The sequence below is a fragment of the Sardina pilchardus genome, chromosome 10 (genome assembly GCF_963854185.1).
Source record: "Sardina pilchardus chromosome 10, fSarPil1.1, whole genome shotgun sequence".
Taxonomy (NCBI): domain Eukaryota; kingdom Metazoa; phylum Chordata; class Actinopteri; order Clupeiformes; family Clupeidae; genus Sardina; species Sardina pilchardus.
This window is the reverse complement of record NC_085003.1, coordinates 8708742-8728986: the sequence shown is the minus strand read 5'-3', so window position 1 is coordinate 8728986 and position 20245 is coordinate 8708742. Positions and strand designations below refer to the sequence as shown.

General features: G+C 42.4%; 1 protein-coding gene across 2 annotated transcripts in view; it reads right to left on the bottom strand.

Moving 5' to 3' along the window:
- wnt7bb (wingless-type MMTV integration site family, member 7Bb) overlaps positions 1 to 17904 on the bottom strand; it is a 30793-nt gene extending 12889 nt beyond the window's left edge. The window contains exons 1-2 of one of the 2 annotated variants that reach the window (XM_062547594.1): positions 17487 to 17904; positions 8460 to 8686 (exon numbers count right to left, since the gene is read on the bottom strand). In XM_062547594.1, coding sequence (XP_062403578.1) covers positions 8460 to 8686; positions 17487 to 17557 — 298 coding nt within the window. In that variant the 5' untranslated portion in view covers positions 17558 to 17904. Of the gene's footprint in view, positions 1 to 8459; positions 8687 to 15139; positions 15434 to 17486 lie in introns of those variants that run through there. The other variant, XM_062547593.1, reaches the window with a different exon arrangement.
- Positions 17905 to 20245: the final 2341 nt, after the last annotated feature.

The window sequence follows — 20245 nt, the reverse complement described above, 5'->3', positions numbered from 1 at the left end:
GGGCGCGTGTATGTGCATGTGTGTGTGTGTGTGAGAGAGAGAGAGAGAGAGAGAGAGAGAGTGTGTGTGTGTGAGTGTGCGTGCGTGAGTGCGTCTGTCATGTCTAACATGTTTGTCTTTCACATTACACACATACACTGCGGCCTGACAATGAAAGGTAAAGGGCTTGGTGACATAATGGAAAGTCTCTCTCTTGACCTCATCAGATGGGACAGAAACCTGTTATTAGGGCTAAAAGCTCACTGCAAACCTGTTGCCTCGAAACCCCTCATTACACGTCTGTGTTTGAACGGGCGCTCACTGATCTTTCTCTCTCTCTCTCTCTTTCTCTCTCTCTCTCTCTCCCTCTCTCGGTTTCCCTCTGCCACCAGGCAAACAGGTAGCTTGCCTTTGCATGTGCCCCCTGTGAGAAAGGCCACCGAGGGACCTTTATTTGATATGAAAAGAAGCTAAGTGCTGTGAGCCATTAGCTCTTCCAGGCCGTTCCACTCCAGCGCACGCATTTGACCAGGGCGAGAGTTCATCTGAGGTCAGCGGTGGGGCTTTACCGTTCAGATGTTGTTGACTGCATGCCGCCTACTTGGTCTCCACCGCCACAGCAGGGTGTCTGCTACCTACGCAGCGGAGCAAGTGGTAGTATCCAGAACAAACCCATGGAAAAAAAAATGATATCGCTTTGCCATTTGACCAACCTCATAGTTCCACATTCCACAATTCCATAGCTCTAGGTCCTATACCACAGATATCTGATTGTTCCCATGGTGGGCCATTAAAATGCAAAAGCCAGCATTTCCATAGCATCCAACAGGGTAGATAAGGGTTAAAGATCACCGCAGATTCCAAGCATCAAGCAGCGTCTCCCTTCCATGTCCCCCCCTCCCCTCGTTCCTACCCTGCCCTTATCGGCGCTGACGTTGTGATTGTAGGCACTTATGAATGTCCGATTCCGCGCTCGGCACAGTGAATACAGTTGGCGATCTGATTGTGTGGGACAAAGAGTGCTTTGAGGTGGCGATGATCCTCTCACATCCTGTTCCCTCGCCTCCGCAGCCAGACGCAGATCAGAGGCGATAAACAGTGGAACGGCCCCGGCTGGCCAGCCGCTCGGCCGGCCGGCACGGCGCAGCGCGGACCGACCCAGGCCGGCCCCGGCCCCAGCCCCACAGCCCCAGCCCCAGCCCCAGCCCCAGCCCCAGCCCCAGCTCACAGCTCAGCTCGGCCCAGCGTGGGCCTCCTCTTGGGGCTGGGGGGCAGCCAGGGACAAGCCCACTCATCCGCCGTCCGCCCCACTGACCACCCAGCCTCGTCAGCAAGTCCCCCGCCCTGTCTGTCTGAAGGTCAGACAAGGAACACACGCATGCACTGACATATACACACACACACACACACACAGACAGATACAAAGAGACACAGATACAGACAAGCACAAACACAGCTCATACACACACATACACATACACAAGGCACACATGTGGATCACATACATACAGACATACATATACAAACGATTCATACAAATACACACACAAACATACCTCCAACACACACAGACATATTCATAAATCCAGACACAAACACACACACAATGCAGCCACACCCAATACAAACTGTATGTATGCTCACATGAAATCCCTCTCTGAGTCACAACAATCGCACAAACCCATCTTCTGGCCTTTCCTATCTCCTGCTCTCCCACAGGACACTCTCTACCTGATAAGCCCTTAGGAGGTCACGGAGCCCACGTGTTTCCGAGCCTCCGTCTGTCCGCGTCCTACTCGTGTTTGCTCTGGCTCCAGCGGAGCGGGCAGGCGATGGAGGACGGGGCCTAACCCACATGATGATAAGTCTAAAATAGCCTTTTATACAGCGCCACTCTTGCGTGGCGCGGCGGTAGATATGCATCATTTCCAAAGGGTTTTCCTCATGAATTACTTGGCGGCGTGAGGCCTCCTCCATTTTGTACAAGTGGCTCATCACATTGCACGTTTTTTTTGTCGGGGAGGGCTGCAAATTGTAATGCTAATGGGTGGGCGAGAGAGAGAGAGAGAGTGAGAGGGAGAGAGAGAGAGAGGGAGAGGGAGGAGGTCCTTTATGTAAGGGCCTCAATTGCATGGAAGGTGTAAGGCACATTTCGGTGCAAAGTTACCGGTGTCTTATGCATGCCTCTCAGACAACAACAACAACAGCATAAAGGCATTCGGAGAAATGCATTCCTGAATATTCTGTTGAGCTGGCCAGCTCCCTGGGATAACACTTGGCTTTGGCACTGAATTTATGAGGTACTAGATGCTTGTGCAATGAGAGGCGCACCAAATCATTACTTTAGCAAGAATTTAATTACTGAGTCCGACTATCTGCACTCGTCTCAAAGAAGAAATATGTGGTTCTGAAAAATCCACCACACACACACACACACTCTCTAAATAGGGAGGGGGACCACCACCCTGCATAAACTTTGACTCCTCACATTCGTTCTTGCCTAATTTACTGTACTTAGTTTAATGGGACGTTTTCGTTTCTCTCACAGGCTCGGCAAGTGGCAGCGGGGGCTGCGGAACACTTTGTGTTTTCATCTTTAGGAGCAAACAAGCTTTTCTTTTTCCGAAGGTTGACATTCAAGGAAAGATGTTTCTCATCTCATTTGATGTTCCGCTTTTAATGTCTACATCAAAATTGTAGTGAAAAGAAAGTGGGGGTGTGTTGAAAACATGCAGATGGTTAAAATTAATATTTCAAAATGCATTTCCTTTAAATTAGTTGACTTGGAAAAATCATACAATACATGCATAAATTAAACCACATGTGTGTGTTTTTCAGCATAACGGAGTATTGAGATATATCGTTAGCTTTCAGAGGATAGTAATTTGCAATTAAGTTCAGATTTGACAAAACTATTGCATTTGCATTCCATAAGGGTATCATTTCACCGCAAGTTAAGAAAGACTGATTCAAAGAAAATGAAGGAAACTTGTCCATTGATCCATCCAATTTGGAAAATTTGGGTTCTTTTTTTTGCATTTTCAACTTATGGCACATCAGAGACATCATCATAATTCAGATGACAGGCACCAAAGGCAGGCTGAAATAAACAACTGATTTACAGCATCGCAGTGCCTACACCACTCAAAGACTATGCACATCCATCAATCTTTAACAATTACAATCTGTTTAACAATGCAGTCTGAGTTTATCCAGGCCATCTTGGACTCCTTTAAAAAGTAATCCTGCTTCAGAAAACAAAGAAGGAAAAGAATTTTGATTGTGCCTGTGTGTGTGTGTGTGTGTGTGTGTGTGTGTGTGTGTGTGTCTGTGTCTGTGTGTGTGTGTGTGTGTGTGTCTGTGTTTCTTTTGTCAGGCTTTCACAACTAAAGGCAACCCTGATATTCAGTAGCTGATCATCAAAAAGTGAGGCAAAACAATAGTACTCTGAATTGTTTTTAAGAGTCATCCATTAGGCAGCATTCTTCAGGAATGACAATCCCATGGAAAATAAATACAGCAGATCCAAGCAAGCGTCTCAGGCACTCTGAGCATTCACCACAATGTTTATGAGGAAACCGACAAAACCATCTACAGTATCATCTGTAAAATGACCTTGATTTGATCAATCTCTGCTGCGGCTTTGATATTAACATTCAGTCAGACACAAAAGAGTGCTGATGTTTTTTTTGTTGTTGTTGTTTTTTTATTTCAACCGAGTGTCCCAATACGCAAACAAATGGGCAGTGAAATATAATCACAGGAGGAGATGAGCAGAAACAGAGATAGAGATGCAAAGTCAGTGCCCTCACAATCAAGACAAATAATCCACAGGAATGGGCTCCCCTTTACTGTGGAGCACTGGGGTGGCTTCCAAAGTTAAAAAATAAATAAAACAAAATGAAAAAAAACTCAAAGAATCCAGAACACTGCAGTCTGTCCACCTAACTATAAATCAGATTTGCTCTTCCGTGTTTGCAAGGTGAACGTGAGGTGAGGTCCTGTGAGATTGTATAATAGTCGGCATACTTTGCATTTCCAGGCAAACCCTCTTATCGATGATTCATTGTTTGCACTTGAGATGTTTTTTTTTTACTTCTATTGAACATGCAGTCAGTCATTGAAGTCAAGAACACAAACGGCAGGGTATGATTTAAGTCCACAAATCCTATCAAACTGTGCGGCAGCCTTCACTGACAACAGACTTCCTACAGCCATCTCTCATCTCTCCCACACCTCAATAAACACCCTAGTTTGGACCTTAATTCACTTCATTCATCTCAATGTTCTCCCCCCTCCTGATCAAGTATGTGCTTGTCTGGGACCCTTTCCCCTCAGGTGGCTTTCCCTGAACCTGATGACTTACACATCCTTTATCTGCGGAGACGTTTGTTTAGCCCTCACACACAGCCAGCCCTGCTGCAAGAAGGAGGGGGAGTCAGCCGAGTTTGGGGGGGAGCGGGTGGGATGATATCAATGTCGTGGCATTCATCATCCACACCACCATAGCCTCCTGAGCAAGCCAAAGGAGAGGGGAGTCTCCAGGCCGTGCTCTGCTCTGCTGCTCCCGGCCCCCTGGTCCGGCTGGAGATCCGGGCCGCCAAACAGGGATGTGAGGGCCTGAGCGCGTTGCTTATGGTCACCGTGCCGTGGAGTGCTCTGCCCATATCAGCACCCCCCCACCCCCACCCACACTCGGCCATAACTCACCCTGCCTGACCAGACCAGGTCTGCGCCAAGTAAATGGGCGTTGCAACAAGCTCACACATGCATGCACACACTCACACAGAGGGGTAAGCGAGAGGCCAAGCTGCTTGATAGCTTATGATTGGGAGAGAACTTCCTACAAATCATGGACATATTAGGTCACTAGATAGGCTGAAGTGACAAAACTAGAGCCATGACTTGAGAGACTGGTGATACTATGAACTACTTGCTTGGACAACATTCCAGTCTTGTAATGTTGTTACTTGACCTTCAAGAAACACACTTACTGATGATAAATACTAAACAGATTTGTTCAGATAGTTTTAGTAAGAATTGATGCAGTCCAAGTCATACTACTTTTCGTACAAATCTGCCCTGATGCATCCTCTTGTGCACTGGGAAAGGACTGAGAAGGCTAAATATTTCCCTTGTGTAACTATCCCCTTTTCATGAAATCGTATGTATCAACATAAAGATAAAATGTTAAACAAAATGTAGCAGGGGCATAGTCATATTTCATGTTGTTGATGGTTTCACCGTGCTGTTTGGAACACAGAGAAAAGAATGCTGCCAGAACAACTAACATGAACTTTAAAAATGGTCAGTTATATTTATATTAACAGCACAGCTCAGGTTCGTTCCAAGTTTCATCCTGAAACACAAAAATTTACTCATAATGTCCCAAGAACTTTACTTATCAACATCTAATCCTCTGTGAACACTTGAGTCTTACAGTCTGGAATAAGCCAGGAGGACAAGGCCCTGCAGTTTCTTACAAAGTCTGGGAGCCATCAAATCTTTGGTGACTCCTCACAGCAAGGTAGCATTACTTAGGCGTGTTGCTGAGCTGAGTGGTACTACGTTACAAATTGCATAATACCTTCTCTGGGCATGGAGGCACTCCTCGGCTTGGAATAAAAATGAGTATATGTTGGCTTACTCTCAGGTTTCTCTAGATAAGGACATCTCACGGTATGGCTGATAAATGGACATGCCATTACAGAAGTTGGGCAGTCAGTTGAGTCAGCTGAGTGGATGCTGATGGCATGCCATATTAACGGCTGAAATCCCACTTTTGTATCAATAGTGAAGGTTATATTAAGAAAAGTAATGGTCACTGAAGTCTTTAGGCGACAAATTGTTCTCAAGATGAAGCTTAAAATTCCAAAACATTTATAATACGATGATAGAATTCTCATTATGTAATTGCACATACTCAAAAATGGCACGAGAATGAAAAGCAAGGCTGCCCCTCCTTTGTTTGATAGTCGCCTGAAATAGGTTGCCCTCCATCAGCGTTCCGTGTGCCAACCTGTCACTATTGAACATGATGGAAAAGCCAACCACCTCTCAGCACAATGGTCAAAACTGCTGAAGGACACACAGCCCTAATGCAGGGTACTGGCCCCATCTTCGCGTCCACTCTGCAACATTTATTCAGGAGGCACTGCCAGTATTGGGGCATGCATCACTTGCCACAAGCGCCCTCTGTTTAGGGCGATTTTTCTTCTCCTGAAACTGAATCCTTGAATCGAGATTTTTTTTTTTTTTTTTTGCTAAATCTAGTGGCTCAGTAGTACTCAATAACCCAACTATTAATGTGTACCTTCCTGGAAAGCCAACGGTAATACTACTGAAGCTGTCCAAACTGACCAACTCCGGCCAAATGCAGGCAGCGCGGAGAGAAGGCATTAGCCTTGCGGTTCCTTGATCTTTAACTCTTGAAAAACAGTGGAATCTCTATGCCAATCCAAAGCTAAGACTGGATCGCTGGGAAGAGAAAAGGTTTAGTGGTCATAATTTGGGGGATTGACATGAAAAGACTACTGAACGCAGACGGGGCGAGTTGCTTTTTCCCCCCGTCTCTCTTGCAGTTGATTATGTGGGAATTTGAAGATTCTGGAACCAATTCGAGCATTTATCTCTAAAGTGCAATCAATTCCGCGCGCTGCAAACCAATGCCATCCGAAGGATGGGATTACATGTTTGATTCAATCGAATCAACACATCTGCATGCTGTACACACACTCGAAAGTCAAGTACACAAAACAGTTATGCTTGAACTCATGCATGACCAGGTCTGCCACACCCACCAGCCCAGGGGAACCCTGTTCACAGTGAGGTGTCCACTGAAACCACCAAATGCAGCCGTTTTTCCACATCCCCAAACTGGAAGTTGGGAAGTAATAGCTGTGGTCAGTGTGGTTGTTCAAGATTGCCTTATGGGACATTAAATATCACTGTCAGTGCCCCTCTGCAGTATTTGTCCACCCGTCACGCTTCCTTTCCACCTGACGATGCAGAGTGAAAGAGATCACTAAAGATGCAAACAGCAAACAAATGACCCCAAAAATGTCTTGATGTAACGTACGTCAAAGCATTATGACCTAAAATAACTGTGGAGATTTGTATTGCAGATGTGGACCACGAATTGTCGGAAACTGTCGGAATTGTCAGAGGTGATGCCATTTTGGCTGGCCAGACAAAAGTCTACAATCACAAACATTGAATATGGTTAGCATACATACTGTATATGCCACCTAAATGCTACAGCTAATCATTTTACCACCACATATATAAATAAAAAAGGCACCATAAAGTAAATACAAATACATTCTTGAGTATGAAGTTTATGCGCATGTTTTTTATATTGCTATTGTGAAGAAGGAGAACACATTCCTGGAAATACATGAGACACTAGTACGACACAGTGTCTCCGAGACACAATAAAGAAAAAAATAAACATCAAAGATTCACTACAAAAATGCCAAACAGGCTAATACATTCCGAGGCTCTGGGTTTGTGTCAGATGTCGCTAAAATGGATGATTGTTAACAGTGCCTTTGGATTAAACAATACTCAAACCACACTTAAAAAGCTATACAACATTTCTAAATGAAAGGAATTGTATAAAACCCGTCTGTAAAAAAGTACAACTCGTCTATAGAACCATATTATGAACAAAGGAAAGGCAAAATGTAAATGCTGCTCTGGTTATAGCTAATTTTGACTGTACCCCAAAACATTCTCTCTCTCTCTCTCTCTCTCTCTCTCTCGCTCTCTCTCTTTCACACACCACACACACACACACACACACACAGACACTCATACAGAGATCAGGCTTGGACATAACCATAAGATTAACAACAGATGTGTACGTCTGTTTTAGTTCAACAAAGCTCTGAAATAATACCATTAGCTGTCCCCTGATTTGCAATATCATTTTTCATCCATCTTTTTTCTTCATTAAACTTAAGGCTTTTGGTTGCTATTCCATGTCTTTTGTACAGCCAGCGATGTCAACCATGGGTTTAACCATGAACTGAATTCAAATATTAAGTCAACAACAATGTATTGAAAAACAATATTGGACAAATGTTTTGAATGATTATGGGAAGGCGTTTGTTTGACATGGACCTGTTTCATCCACAATACACATACCACTATATGACTGCAAGAATAACGCATGTGGTTGGACTTTGTGCCATTAGTTAAAGCATTACTATGCATTGTCTGACACTATGGTTTATCTTGTGGTGACCCACACTATGGACGAGAGACCTAGACTCCTTTCAGCATGACTAAAAAACGCTGTCAAAACAGTGGGTAAAACAGTGTGCAACAGGTAGTAATACAAACTCAACCATAGAGGAATCATGATTCAAAAGTTACCATACAAATATGAGCAATAGGATACTAGGCCCATCTATAAAACACCTAAAAAGTGATGGACAAACAATGGACCACCAGTGGCCCCATGAGTGCAGACTGACCTACTCGAAGCTCCTGCCCAAAGACGGTCCGCTCCCCCAGAGCCGAGCAGTTCCAGCGGCCGTAGCGGAACTGGTACTGACACTCATTGATGCCCAGCTGCGCGCCCTCCCCAATGACGATGATGGCGTCTGGGCGGCTCTGACAGATGGCCCTCTGGCGCGGGGCCAGCCCAGGAATCTTATTGCAGATGATATTGGCACCCAGAGCCACCACAGAGGAAAGGGCCCTGCGAAAGAGAGTGAGAGGAATAGGCAGAGACAAAAAAACAATAAGTTAGGGTCTGGGAAGCAGACTGACTTGACACATCCTGCCAAGGATTAGCATTTATTAGTCCATTCGCAGCTCATCAGAGGGCGGTATTGGCTGAGGGGCCTCCAGTATGAAAACTGAAAAAAAAAAAAAAAAAAAGAATGTGGCAGCGCCAGGGCAAATACGGAGGGAAATGATATTTTGTTTATTTGCTTACTGACAAGCCCTTCCCCACACTGGTTTGGCACGGAACTCCTCAAAATGAGCTGAGGTTTTTGTATTAATTGTTAGGTAACATTGCTCGAATTGTTTCCAGGCATGAGCTGAATTGAGAAACGCCGGGTGCAAATATGCCAGTCGTAAGCGTCGTTTCTCACGTTCAGATGTCGTTGCCCTGGCTCCGTGAAGGGAGTGACAACAAAACATGTTATCCCTTATCATTTGAGATTCATTTGGGCTTTGGTGCACTGCACACGCGCGTTGGGTAACGGACATCCCTAAATATATACAGCCGCAGCCCGCGTGTGTGAGATCATTCCTCTGCCCTGATCTCAAATTGTGGAGAACGCCTCCCGCCGTTTCATCCTGGAGATCTGCTGGGGGGGGCAGCCAGGTTTCCTTATCCGTCACCCCATCACTGTAAGTTTGTTTGACCAGATGCCCTCCTGATGTGGTCACCTCTGCATCTGATCACTCCCTTTTGTATTGACAGGGCCGTAACAATTGCCGCAGAACATTTGTTCCGTTGGAATAATTGTCTGTGTTTAAAAAAAGACTATTCGACGCACAGACTCGCTGTTTACGGCCGACCGAACCCTGCAGATACATGCTTTTCAAACAGGCCAGAGACAAGGAGCCATAAAAGAGCATGGAGGCAGATGCCAGCTTTGATGTATGACGTAGGCCTCCGAGGGTTCCACCGCAAGCAGGGCAGGCTGATACAAGCAAGCTGTGTGTCAGCGAAAATGTGAGGGACTGAGTGAACTGCATGGTGTGCATACAGCCCCCTAACCCCACCACCCCCTGAACATCCCAACCCTCCACCCACCCCCAACATAAAAAAAATCATAGAGCAAAAACATGCTCCCCCAAAGTCAAAGGAACAAAAGGGGTACATGTTGATTGGAAACTGGATATGGCCAGCCATGTTCCCTCTATTTTGTTGATTAACTGTTTCCACAAAGGCACCAAAATAACTCTTGAATACAAAACCACATGCTCAAATGAAACTATAACTGAAACAAGGCATATATCTGTAACACTACATTTAAGACTCATTCTTTGGTCTGCAAGTCAACTTCCCCTCTCCATTAATGCAGCATGGAGTTCTTTCATGAGCTACTAACGGCCAAACATCTTCCACAGACACACAGCTTTGCTGAGAATTAATTGGTCGGTTGGTAATACATATGTCCTAATCTCCCACTGTCTTTTATTTAACAATTAAGACAATTACTTTTAAAGTTAACCGGGGGGACTGTATCAACTTGTGTTCAATGTGGCTTAAATAGTCCTTCAATTTGTCATTGAGATTGAAAAGGATATAGGCCGCCTACATTTATTTAATGTGAAAAACACAAATCATGCGGGAAAGCATGTATAACCATATCATATCCCATATATAATCAACTAAAAGACGAAACTTTCTAACATCCTAAATATGTATGATAATTTCATCATTCTAGAAATCTACCAGACCTGGAATAGCAGGCCAAATTAAGTTAAAATATTGTAGAATAGATTGCTGACAAAACATGTAACATGGATTGAGTCCACTGATTTAACTCAATGTAGTATGTGAACTCACTATGTGCAAATCCCAGGGGACGCACACTTCTGATTTCAACAGTTTCTTTCTGGTACAATATGAAGGCTTTCTGGAGGCCTCTTTCAATAAATTATGCAGCACAATATCTAATCATGTCTAACAGCTGTTTACAATTAGTTTGGTTTACAATAAGTTTGGTGTCTACATTCACCACACACAAATATTTGGTTTGATGTTAGCCACAAGTCAAGTCGAACCTTAGGAAGTTTTTGTTTTCTATCAGATCCAGCAACAAACTGGACAGTTTGCCATTAACATCCATCTGAGAACCATAATTGTACCGAACCACTTAAAACCGTTTCAAAATGGGTCACATGTGTTGTGAAGTAGATTTATGTAAAAAGATTTAAAACTGTGAAATAAATCACTGCATCAGGGCTGCAACAGAGCTGTACCACATTGTACTGCATATCGTATATATCATCATCATTCTTCTGTATTGCAAGAATGTTTCATATCGCAATATTGACAATATATAGGTACATGATTATGTTTTGCAGTTTTTTCTATGTGCAAGAAGGTGTCTATACTGTATGTATTTTTACAGACCTGTGAGAACCATTTTTTAGTGTTTTAATTGAACACAACTACTTGGATGTATAACAGTATGTTAGATTTCTATAACTACATTATTTGATAATATATTATTACATAGGCTCATATTGTATCGGCATTTCTCCTCCGCGTATTGAGATCAGAGGGTGTTTTTTGCCATATTGCCCAGCCCCAGCATCAAAAGCTGGACATGGATTGCATGCTGTACTGTAACCTCCATAGTGAACTTCAAAATCTCTATTGTGTTACAGCTATACTCTTATCTAAAAATTAATTCAACACAGAGATAATGACATCAATAGAGTCAAAATGTTAACAGAATAATGTTAATGATCTATATTGCTTTGTTAGAGGTTAGAAGGCAATCTTTAAGTTCAAATATGAGAAGCATCAAGTCAGTGGTTTTTTAATACTTTCTAAGCATATTTCTGTGAAACTACGCAATAGTTTCATGAGAATGAGTTACATACTCATTCAAAGCAAGAGGAAGAGAAATATTTACAAATGCATCTTGGATGACTTGCTGTGCTCTCGCGCTGGGGTTAAATTACACTTTGTTTTGGATGATTGTGATTTGTTTTTGGGATGTAAATAAAGCCGTATAGGCAAACTAACTTAACCACAAATGAGTATACACAGCAAAGTGTCCATGTGCAAGTCATTCCCATCATGTAACATAATGTCCATTTCATGGTTGTGAGTGTTGTGAGTGAGTGTTACATTTTCCTCTCCTCCCTGGGCTGACCATGTGAGGCCCTGAAAGGTTCACAAGCTCCCTCCTCCAGGCTCTCTGAGAGCCCTGGATGCTCTTGCACAAGTCTCTGGGCACGTGTATATACTTTGGAAACTTAATATAACTTATTGTTGCTGTAATCATAACGGCCGTGGTCAAATGCAGTCATTTGGAGTGGTGGTATTCAGAATTTGATTACATGTTGGTGGTATAGTAGTTGTAGTTGCATTCAATTCAAGTAGGCCTATTAGTTGTACTATGAGAAAAGGTAATAGTGTTAGTACAACAGGTATATTCTATAGGTTATTCATTCTATAATCTAACTAGCTCACTAACAGTTCATGAAGTTTACCACATGACATTGTAATAAATACTGGCCTATAGGCCCACAATATGGAAGGCTGTCTAGGGACTGCACCTATCTCTGAGAGCTTGTCATGCTTCTCTCACTCGCGAGTCGTGCTTGTTATCACCTGCCTTTTAATGTGTTGCTACTGGTACTAACACGTGTTGATGAAGCCCGAGCTGCTTATTGCATGTTGACGGAAGAAATGAAAAAGTGCCTCCTGATGTACTACAGCAAACATGACACAGTTCCGAAAACTCTTTACCATCATGTCGCTTCACAAAGCACCCAAACACTTGTCATGCTCACCCAGCAACAAGCCAGTGTGATGTTGCTGTGCAACTGCATCATGCGATCAAAAGCTGGACATTCCACAGCTAATCTCGCAAATCCCTGCATCATCAAAGTGCACAAATGCGATTCTGTTTGCTTAGCCGCTATCCTGTGTGCTCTGTGACAGTTCACAAGAGCAGCTCGAGCGACACACATTCAAAACAGTTAGGCATGCCTAGTTTTTTCTCTACTGGTGTGAACTTTCCTAAAAAAGATGATGGCACTCATATTAAAAATGCCACCTGGTTGTAATATCCGGCTGAAGGTCAGCTTGCAAGCACTCTTTTCATAATATGGGGTCCTGCAATCCCAAAGGACTTCCTAGTTTATGGAATTATAAATAATCTACTTCATGGCTAAATGCACTTCCTTTTAAACATGTAAAATAAATGTTACTAGGTCTCCTGGCTCAGAATGTGACCCAACGGTGGTACTGTATATGACAAACTCACCTAACACAAACTGAGAGCGCAACATGGAAGGAGTGTCTGGCAGAAGTTTCTTTTAAAAAACTAACAAAGGTTAAAATTAAAACTCTGTGCACAGCAGAATAAATATTGTGCCCAATTTTGGTACGTATGCTTTATTTTGTTGGGCAATTTCTACCTATGCTTTCAACAAAGTTTGACAAATAACTATGTTTAACTTGCTGAAGTTGTCAGTTGTTTAATGGTTTAACTGCTAATATTATGCACAGGATTATAGTGCCACTAACAAAAAAAGAACACTGCCTGCTTCACTGACAACAGGCATAACAATGTTAATGTCTAACTACATAATTCACAATGACTCATATAACCTGTCATACAAACATTCACAAAGAAACAAATAATAGTGATAATAGTGTTCAAAACTTTAACCAACATTACTTTACCATAGAAGCAATAAAAAGCACCATAACCAGACAATGATGTGCTAAATTTGGACATTTACCCTCACTATGTCATTATCACTGTCTTCTGGTCTCATCTGGCTCAATAATGACTTTAAAAGAGAGAAGGGAGAAGAGACAAAGGGAAGGAGAGACGATGAACATACAAATTGTATTTCCCCACACTAATGATTTGTCCAAACCAGTCAACACAATATCAGATGTGTCACAACAACACACTGCAATATACAAGCCTGGGCATTAAATGGCAGGAATAATTTAGTTTTCACTAAAACTACTACTAAAAAAATAAATAAAATAAATAAACATTTAAAAATGTTAGCCACTTTGCATAAGTTTAGTTACAGTGCTTTTGGGAACTATGATGGCGTCCATGCAGTATAGCCTCTGGACTGGAACGCAGCTCTTATCCCAATTCCCCAAGGGATACCCACCACCCTCCATGCACCTCAACACATTTCATTGTGTGAAATTTGGACATAGGCTTCATAAATAGACGTGATAGGAAAGGGCTCTTAGCAATAAACAGGGATCACAATTGAACTTCAGTAGCCTATATGATTTGGACTATATAGAATCCAAACGGCCTCTATCCTGAAGTGTATCAGATGTGCTGTGTTTAAATTGTGTATAAATTGTAAAAACAAACAATGGTATGTAGTTTCTAATGTGCAAACCAATGCTAAACATAGACATGCCTTCTTTTAACTGTAACCATAAACCACATCTATTTTAACATCAAATTTGGGGTCCCTGGAAGTAAGATGAATACCATAGTTCCGTAATTATTTTAGAAGCGAAAATCAAACCTTATGTTCGGAGATCTGTCCTCTGTACACATTGGAGGACATGTCAATTAGCGAGAGCATGTAATTGGTCGGTGTTTAGGATTCTCTCTTTATGTGTGATGATATGACACTTGAGGATATAACAGCAGTCATGATGATACTGCACATATAGCCTTAAAAGTAGGTATAGCCTGAAACAGGACAAACATTCTTCATAAAGACGGCGCTTCCCTCTCTGACTCTCTTTCAATTGTATTGAACTTCTCTGCCGCTCCGTGGCCAAACCTGTCCACATTGGAAACGTAGCCTACTGTAGGCTATATGTCTGTTTTTCAGTCACTCTGCCGCAGGACTTCCAACACGTCTAGCAAAGCTCACACATTTATCTCGAGGATGAAAACTTTGGCTTGTCCAGTGGACGCCGGTTAGGTAATAATGATATGTACAGATCAATCCCACGTGGACCTCGTTTATTCACATGAACAACTTTCCAGCGTTACAAAAACTTCATAACTACTGGGGGAAATAACATGACTGTCAGCGATTATTGTCATTGACGCGAATCTGATGTTCCTTTGTCACTTGAACTGAGGATATTTCAGTTGCTTTAAAATCTTCCTTTCGAGGAATTCACGAAGTTTATATTAAATGCATGACAGAGAGACGACTTGTAAACTGAAATAGCATTCGTTACAGCATCACTTGTGAGAAAAGCCATGTTCTATTCCCCCCTCTAAAGCATTTAGAGACCATCAATAACGTTAGGTGTCAACACAATTCTAGTGAAAATGTGTGGTGAGACAATATGCAAAAGTTAATGTCCCGATCACTTAACACTAATTGGCGTAAAAAGATGCCACACGTGTTTATATTGTCAAATCCAGTCCGCCCAACGCCCAGTTGTAAAGTGATATGATGTGATACCACATGCAACTCAGTAGTTAAATGAACTTACAGGTAGCTACCGCTGGTGAGGATGAGGAAGATCTGCGGGTAGTAGACTGACAGCAGTACACTGCGCGATGAGAAGATGATCATGATTGAGCAAACTGCCGCTTTCTGATGAAAAAACTGGCATAAAAACTCCTTATTCCTTTAGCTGCGCGTTTAGTTCCCGTGCATTGAAACAAAAAGACTTGTCTTCCAGATTAGCTGTAGTGATCAGGAGAATCAGTGTCGGTGCTCCTATGCAGCTCCCAGCTCCCAGGGCCGTGAGTGTGAGCTGGAGTCTGGCATCTCTCAAGCGGTAGGGGTTGTTACAGAGTGTGCTTCCCGAGCCGGAATGATGATGGTTTTTAGGGATTTTGGATGGCAGAAAAGTGCCTTTCTCTCCTCTCATGAGACCCGCGGCCTGCCATTGGGCAGAGAGACAGTGCAATCCGCCCACTTTTGTAACATACCACAACGACAATAGGGCGACACAAGATCTGGAGCTCCGGACTTAAAACTTTTCATTGATCTCATCGGGCTTAAGGTACACAATCGCACAAATTGTGTGACTTTTGCTAGTTCCTTATAAGGTCTACCGCTGAAGTGTCACAATTCACTTTCCCTGCAATTGCCAGTGTTACTGGTATGCAAGTGTAGGCTACGCCTGAAATAGGCACATAAGGTAATTGGTAGTAAATCATGGATTAATTAAAATGCAGGCTTTCTCATGTGAGGGTCACCCATGTATGATAAGCTCCTAGTTATGAGCTACCTTTGAAAGACCTGCATTGTCTTTTCTTGAACTATATTTTCACCTTTTAATAGTATTCTGGTTTGGAACACTTTGATGCTTTGGCAATAAAAGCAGAGCTAATAATGAGGGTGGATGGCATGGAAGTTTTGGTAGACAATGAAGACCATTTAATGCTTATCCGAGCCAAGTGAAAACCAGAGCATATAGGTGTAGCCTACAGTATACACAAACACCTGATCTGTGATCTAAACCTTTCAGTGTCAACTTCAGGGGCATCCACTTATTTTTTCAAGCACAGAGGTGAGGAGTTGACAGGAGAGGAAACTGCATGCCTCTCTGGTGCAGGCCTTAATGTAGACGACTTAAAAAGAACTTGAATCACTGTACATGGAGAGAAACATAAACATTCTTCAGTAGGCCTATGTTGACAATGTTCCTGAGTGTGCATTTAGCAGCATTTTGTCAGTGGTGTTGGACTTGTCTGAAGGTGTCTGTCCACACAACCGTGAAAGCCAGACCTGATGTCCGTCACCACCTGCTGCCTCTCATTATTGTGAGTAAAGAGGGTATCATGAAAGATTTGCTCAGAGGAAAGACCGCTGAAGTGAGCAAACAGGTTTGGCTCGATGAAACAGCCAGACATGCAGTGCCGCTTCTCATACAGTTTTCCAATGCAAATCCCACACCTGATATGAACCACCATCATCATTGGCATCATCATATGATATGGATACATGCAGATATCACATAATCTTGTCAAGTCAAGACAACAACGAAAGATGTGGGAAATGTCTGATTTATGATTTATGTTTGATTTTCTGTTATTCAGATTATAACAGATTCTTTGTTTAGGCTGATTTTACTGGCCTGTGTTACCCTGCATCTCATTATCAAGCAGTTTTAATCAATGAAATTGATTGAAAAAAAAAAAGTTAAAACATGTAACCTCAATTTAAGCAATTGAACATTTAAGTATTTAAATGCATGCCTGTAAGCTAAATGTAACTGTCCTAGGCCTACTGGCTGACTAATTCAGCAGTGCATGCAATAGGACAGACTAATGTTTTGATCATTTTGAATAAAATATCCTCTTCAACAGAACACTGACAATAACTAAGCTATAGCCTACACCATGCATCCAACGACTCAGAAATACTGTAAGTCTTAGTTCGTGTTTTGCAAGTACAAGCTGAGGCTTTCTCAAGAATTCAGGTGAGGTATTGCAAAACAGGTAGAAACTCTGTCTAGGCAAAGGAATGTGGAAATACAACTCAGTGCCGCTATTAAAGAGGGTATGGAGAGGTGAGCCGAACACACGATGAAAAGCATGACACTTGCCAATAGGGAAATTAATTGTCGATACTTTAAACGGATAACAGGAAATGCAACTTAATCACGGTGACAGGTCTGCAGCGAGGATAACGAATCAAGATGACCAATGTCTTGGATGTAGCCTATCGGTCAGCAACGGAAGACGCACTGCACATAGACTACTAGCACTCTTCGCATTTTCTGCACTGTACAGTGTTTCACACCTCAACTTATGCATCAACCAATTACAACAGTAAAGTGAAACTGAGAACAGTTTGGAGTCGTGAATGTTGCTTGGAAAACTCACCCGAGCTTCAAGTAGATGATGCCAAAGCTCAAGAACACGTTGAAAATCCAGTGTCGGGGGGGTCTGTGCATTGTCACGGTAACGTTTGCGTTCTCATTTGCAGCGCTGTTCAACCTTTCCAGGTACAGCAATCACTTCTGTCTCGAGTTGAAGTGACTCTGCAATCCTTTAAAATCGTCGGTACTTTGAAATCCATAGTGAGGAGACAGCAGGTGGAATATAGAATTCTGAGTAGAGGCTAACTTTCGAGAATGAATGGCAGAAGATAAGATGTATAACGAATTCTACTGCTGCATTCTTTTATCTCGACCGTTTCTTTCAAAGTGGCGCAAAGTAATGAGTTTTCACTTGCTCCTGCGCCCCCAGGTAAGGCAGTCTCGCATGATAATGCTGCCTCTCTCTCATTCGCGTTCTCTCTCGCTCACTCCCTGGAATGCCGGCAGATTATGTTCCTGTCACCTACAGGAGGTTACTAGTTCCTATGCTTTGACGACATCTGAAATTCTTTCCATGTAGCTTCAGGTACACAAGGTGCAGGTAAAAATCCCAATCCACGCCCCTCTTTTGAATCAGTGCGAGTATAAAGATGGGACGGGCAACCTCTCTAAACGCAACAAGTGTAATTGTTAGTGCAATTCGCCCTTAGAAAATACACTACATGAAAGGAGATACCTTGCTGACTAAATCAGTGCTACTTTGCTAATAAATTCCCACATGTTCACACGTTAAATTTGAGATAACTGTAGGGTTGTTTCTTTTTAGTGAGCTTACTTCACTTCAACATATAACCAATAATCCAGGTTGTTATTCTTTACCTTTCTAGCACTGCACATATTTGTTCTTTTTAAGTGCATGTTGGAAATACGTAAAGAAATGTGCTCTTTAAAGTGGTAAATGATTGAGAAGTCCATGGTTATAATTTACCTTGCAGGTTTTATTAAAGGAACCCCCCCTTGTGGCGATAGGACAAAGTCTTTTATTCTTTCTTATCCATGTGATTTCTTCTTGCAGGAGGGAAACGCTAATAACTGAGATTGTTAAAAATGTGTTGCAGTAGGGATAGGGAGACATATTCACATACACACACACACACACACACACACACACACACAAAGACTGGTATGAATAGCTGTAAGCTGACATATCAGGGGGAATTGTGTGTGGTACAAACTAGTTCTGTAGCCCATAACTGGGTGGTACAGTGGCAGTGGTGCCTGTCCTTGGCTAATACCTACTGGAATGCCCAGAGCAGAGAAACTCTCCAGACAGTCTACTTTACAGCAAGCTTATAATTGTGGAGCGAGGAATTACATGTGCTGCTCTTTTGAACACTTGTACAGAATAATATATTAGGTGCATATTTACAAGTATACGGCATTATCATACGATATAAAATATCACAAAAATCCCCGTGTTAACACATGCAACAAAAATAAATAGCCTCATACAGTATAAAGACACACATGCCACAACTGGAATAGCAATAGTGTCAGAGAGAACAATTTAGATGCTCTTGCAGTGGGTACATATGCCGACAGGGATGAAAGAAACAAAAGCCACAGAATTCTTTGTTCTGGAACATCTCTGCTTTTACCATCCCCAAGACTTCAAAACATGCACATCAAAATGCCAGATGGATTTCAGAATGATTGAAATCCAACATAAAGTTCCACACAGGGTGACATAAACTGAGCTGCATTTGATCTCCCCCTGTAAAAGATGGCCTTGTTTGTCTTAAACCCATCATGGCTGGTGGGTGGAGATGGTCCTGTTTAGTTTAATTAAAATCTTCAAAGCACAAGTATATTTATAGGGTATGGACTTCAGACAAAGGACAGCGTGTGTCACATTGTTCTGCACCCAGCATTGCCCAAGAGTAGAGAAATATAAACTTTATGAATAAAGGATAGCACTCACAGTTCTTTTTTAAACTTATTTAATCGCCCCAATTGGTGGGGTGACCCTCAGGAGGATTTAGAACCCAGTTGACTAACCTAAGGTGTTGAGTGCGTTAGTCCAGTTATTTACGCCAAGAGTAGAGGAGACATTGTTAACTCAAGGAATAGAATGGTATGGAATGCCTTGTGAGTGTTCTGAGTGAGATTTACCTTCCAGAAGAGAAGAGAGCGCTTTCATACCCTACAACCTCAGCTATTTACTATAAATACTGGAACAGTGTGCATGGTGCACACCATAGTAGAACTGGACTATTGCCATATAGCATGACTCTGAAGGCCATTGCAAAGAAGGGAGGTTTAATATGAGTCTTAGGACTCTGAAACAGGGCCGTAATCATAATAGACTTTGAGGGGGGCATGTCCCCCCTAATATAAAGACATGCATTGTTATGCTACAATCCAATCACTCACCGCCGTCCGAAATAATTAGTCACAGATGTAATCACAAACTAAACTTAACAGTTGTTAAGTAGAGTGCTTTCTGTATGTAACTAGCAAACAGCACATCAGTTGTTGATGTGACATTTACTGGTAATACCGTACTGGTAGCTTGCCATGCGTTTGTCTGGACCACTGGGGAAAAAATAAGCAAAACGATATCAGACCACCAGATATGCCTCCCAATAGTGGTCAGCATGATGAATATTATAAATGATTGTAATAAAAAGCACATAAATAAACATATCACCCAATAAACATATCAAAAAGCCCTGCTGCACTTATACTTTTCTAAGTTCTTATATAGTGTCCTTTTTGTAAATAGTCTTAATTCTATGATTGAACCGCTTGTACTAATATTGT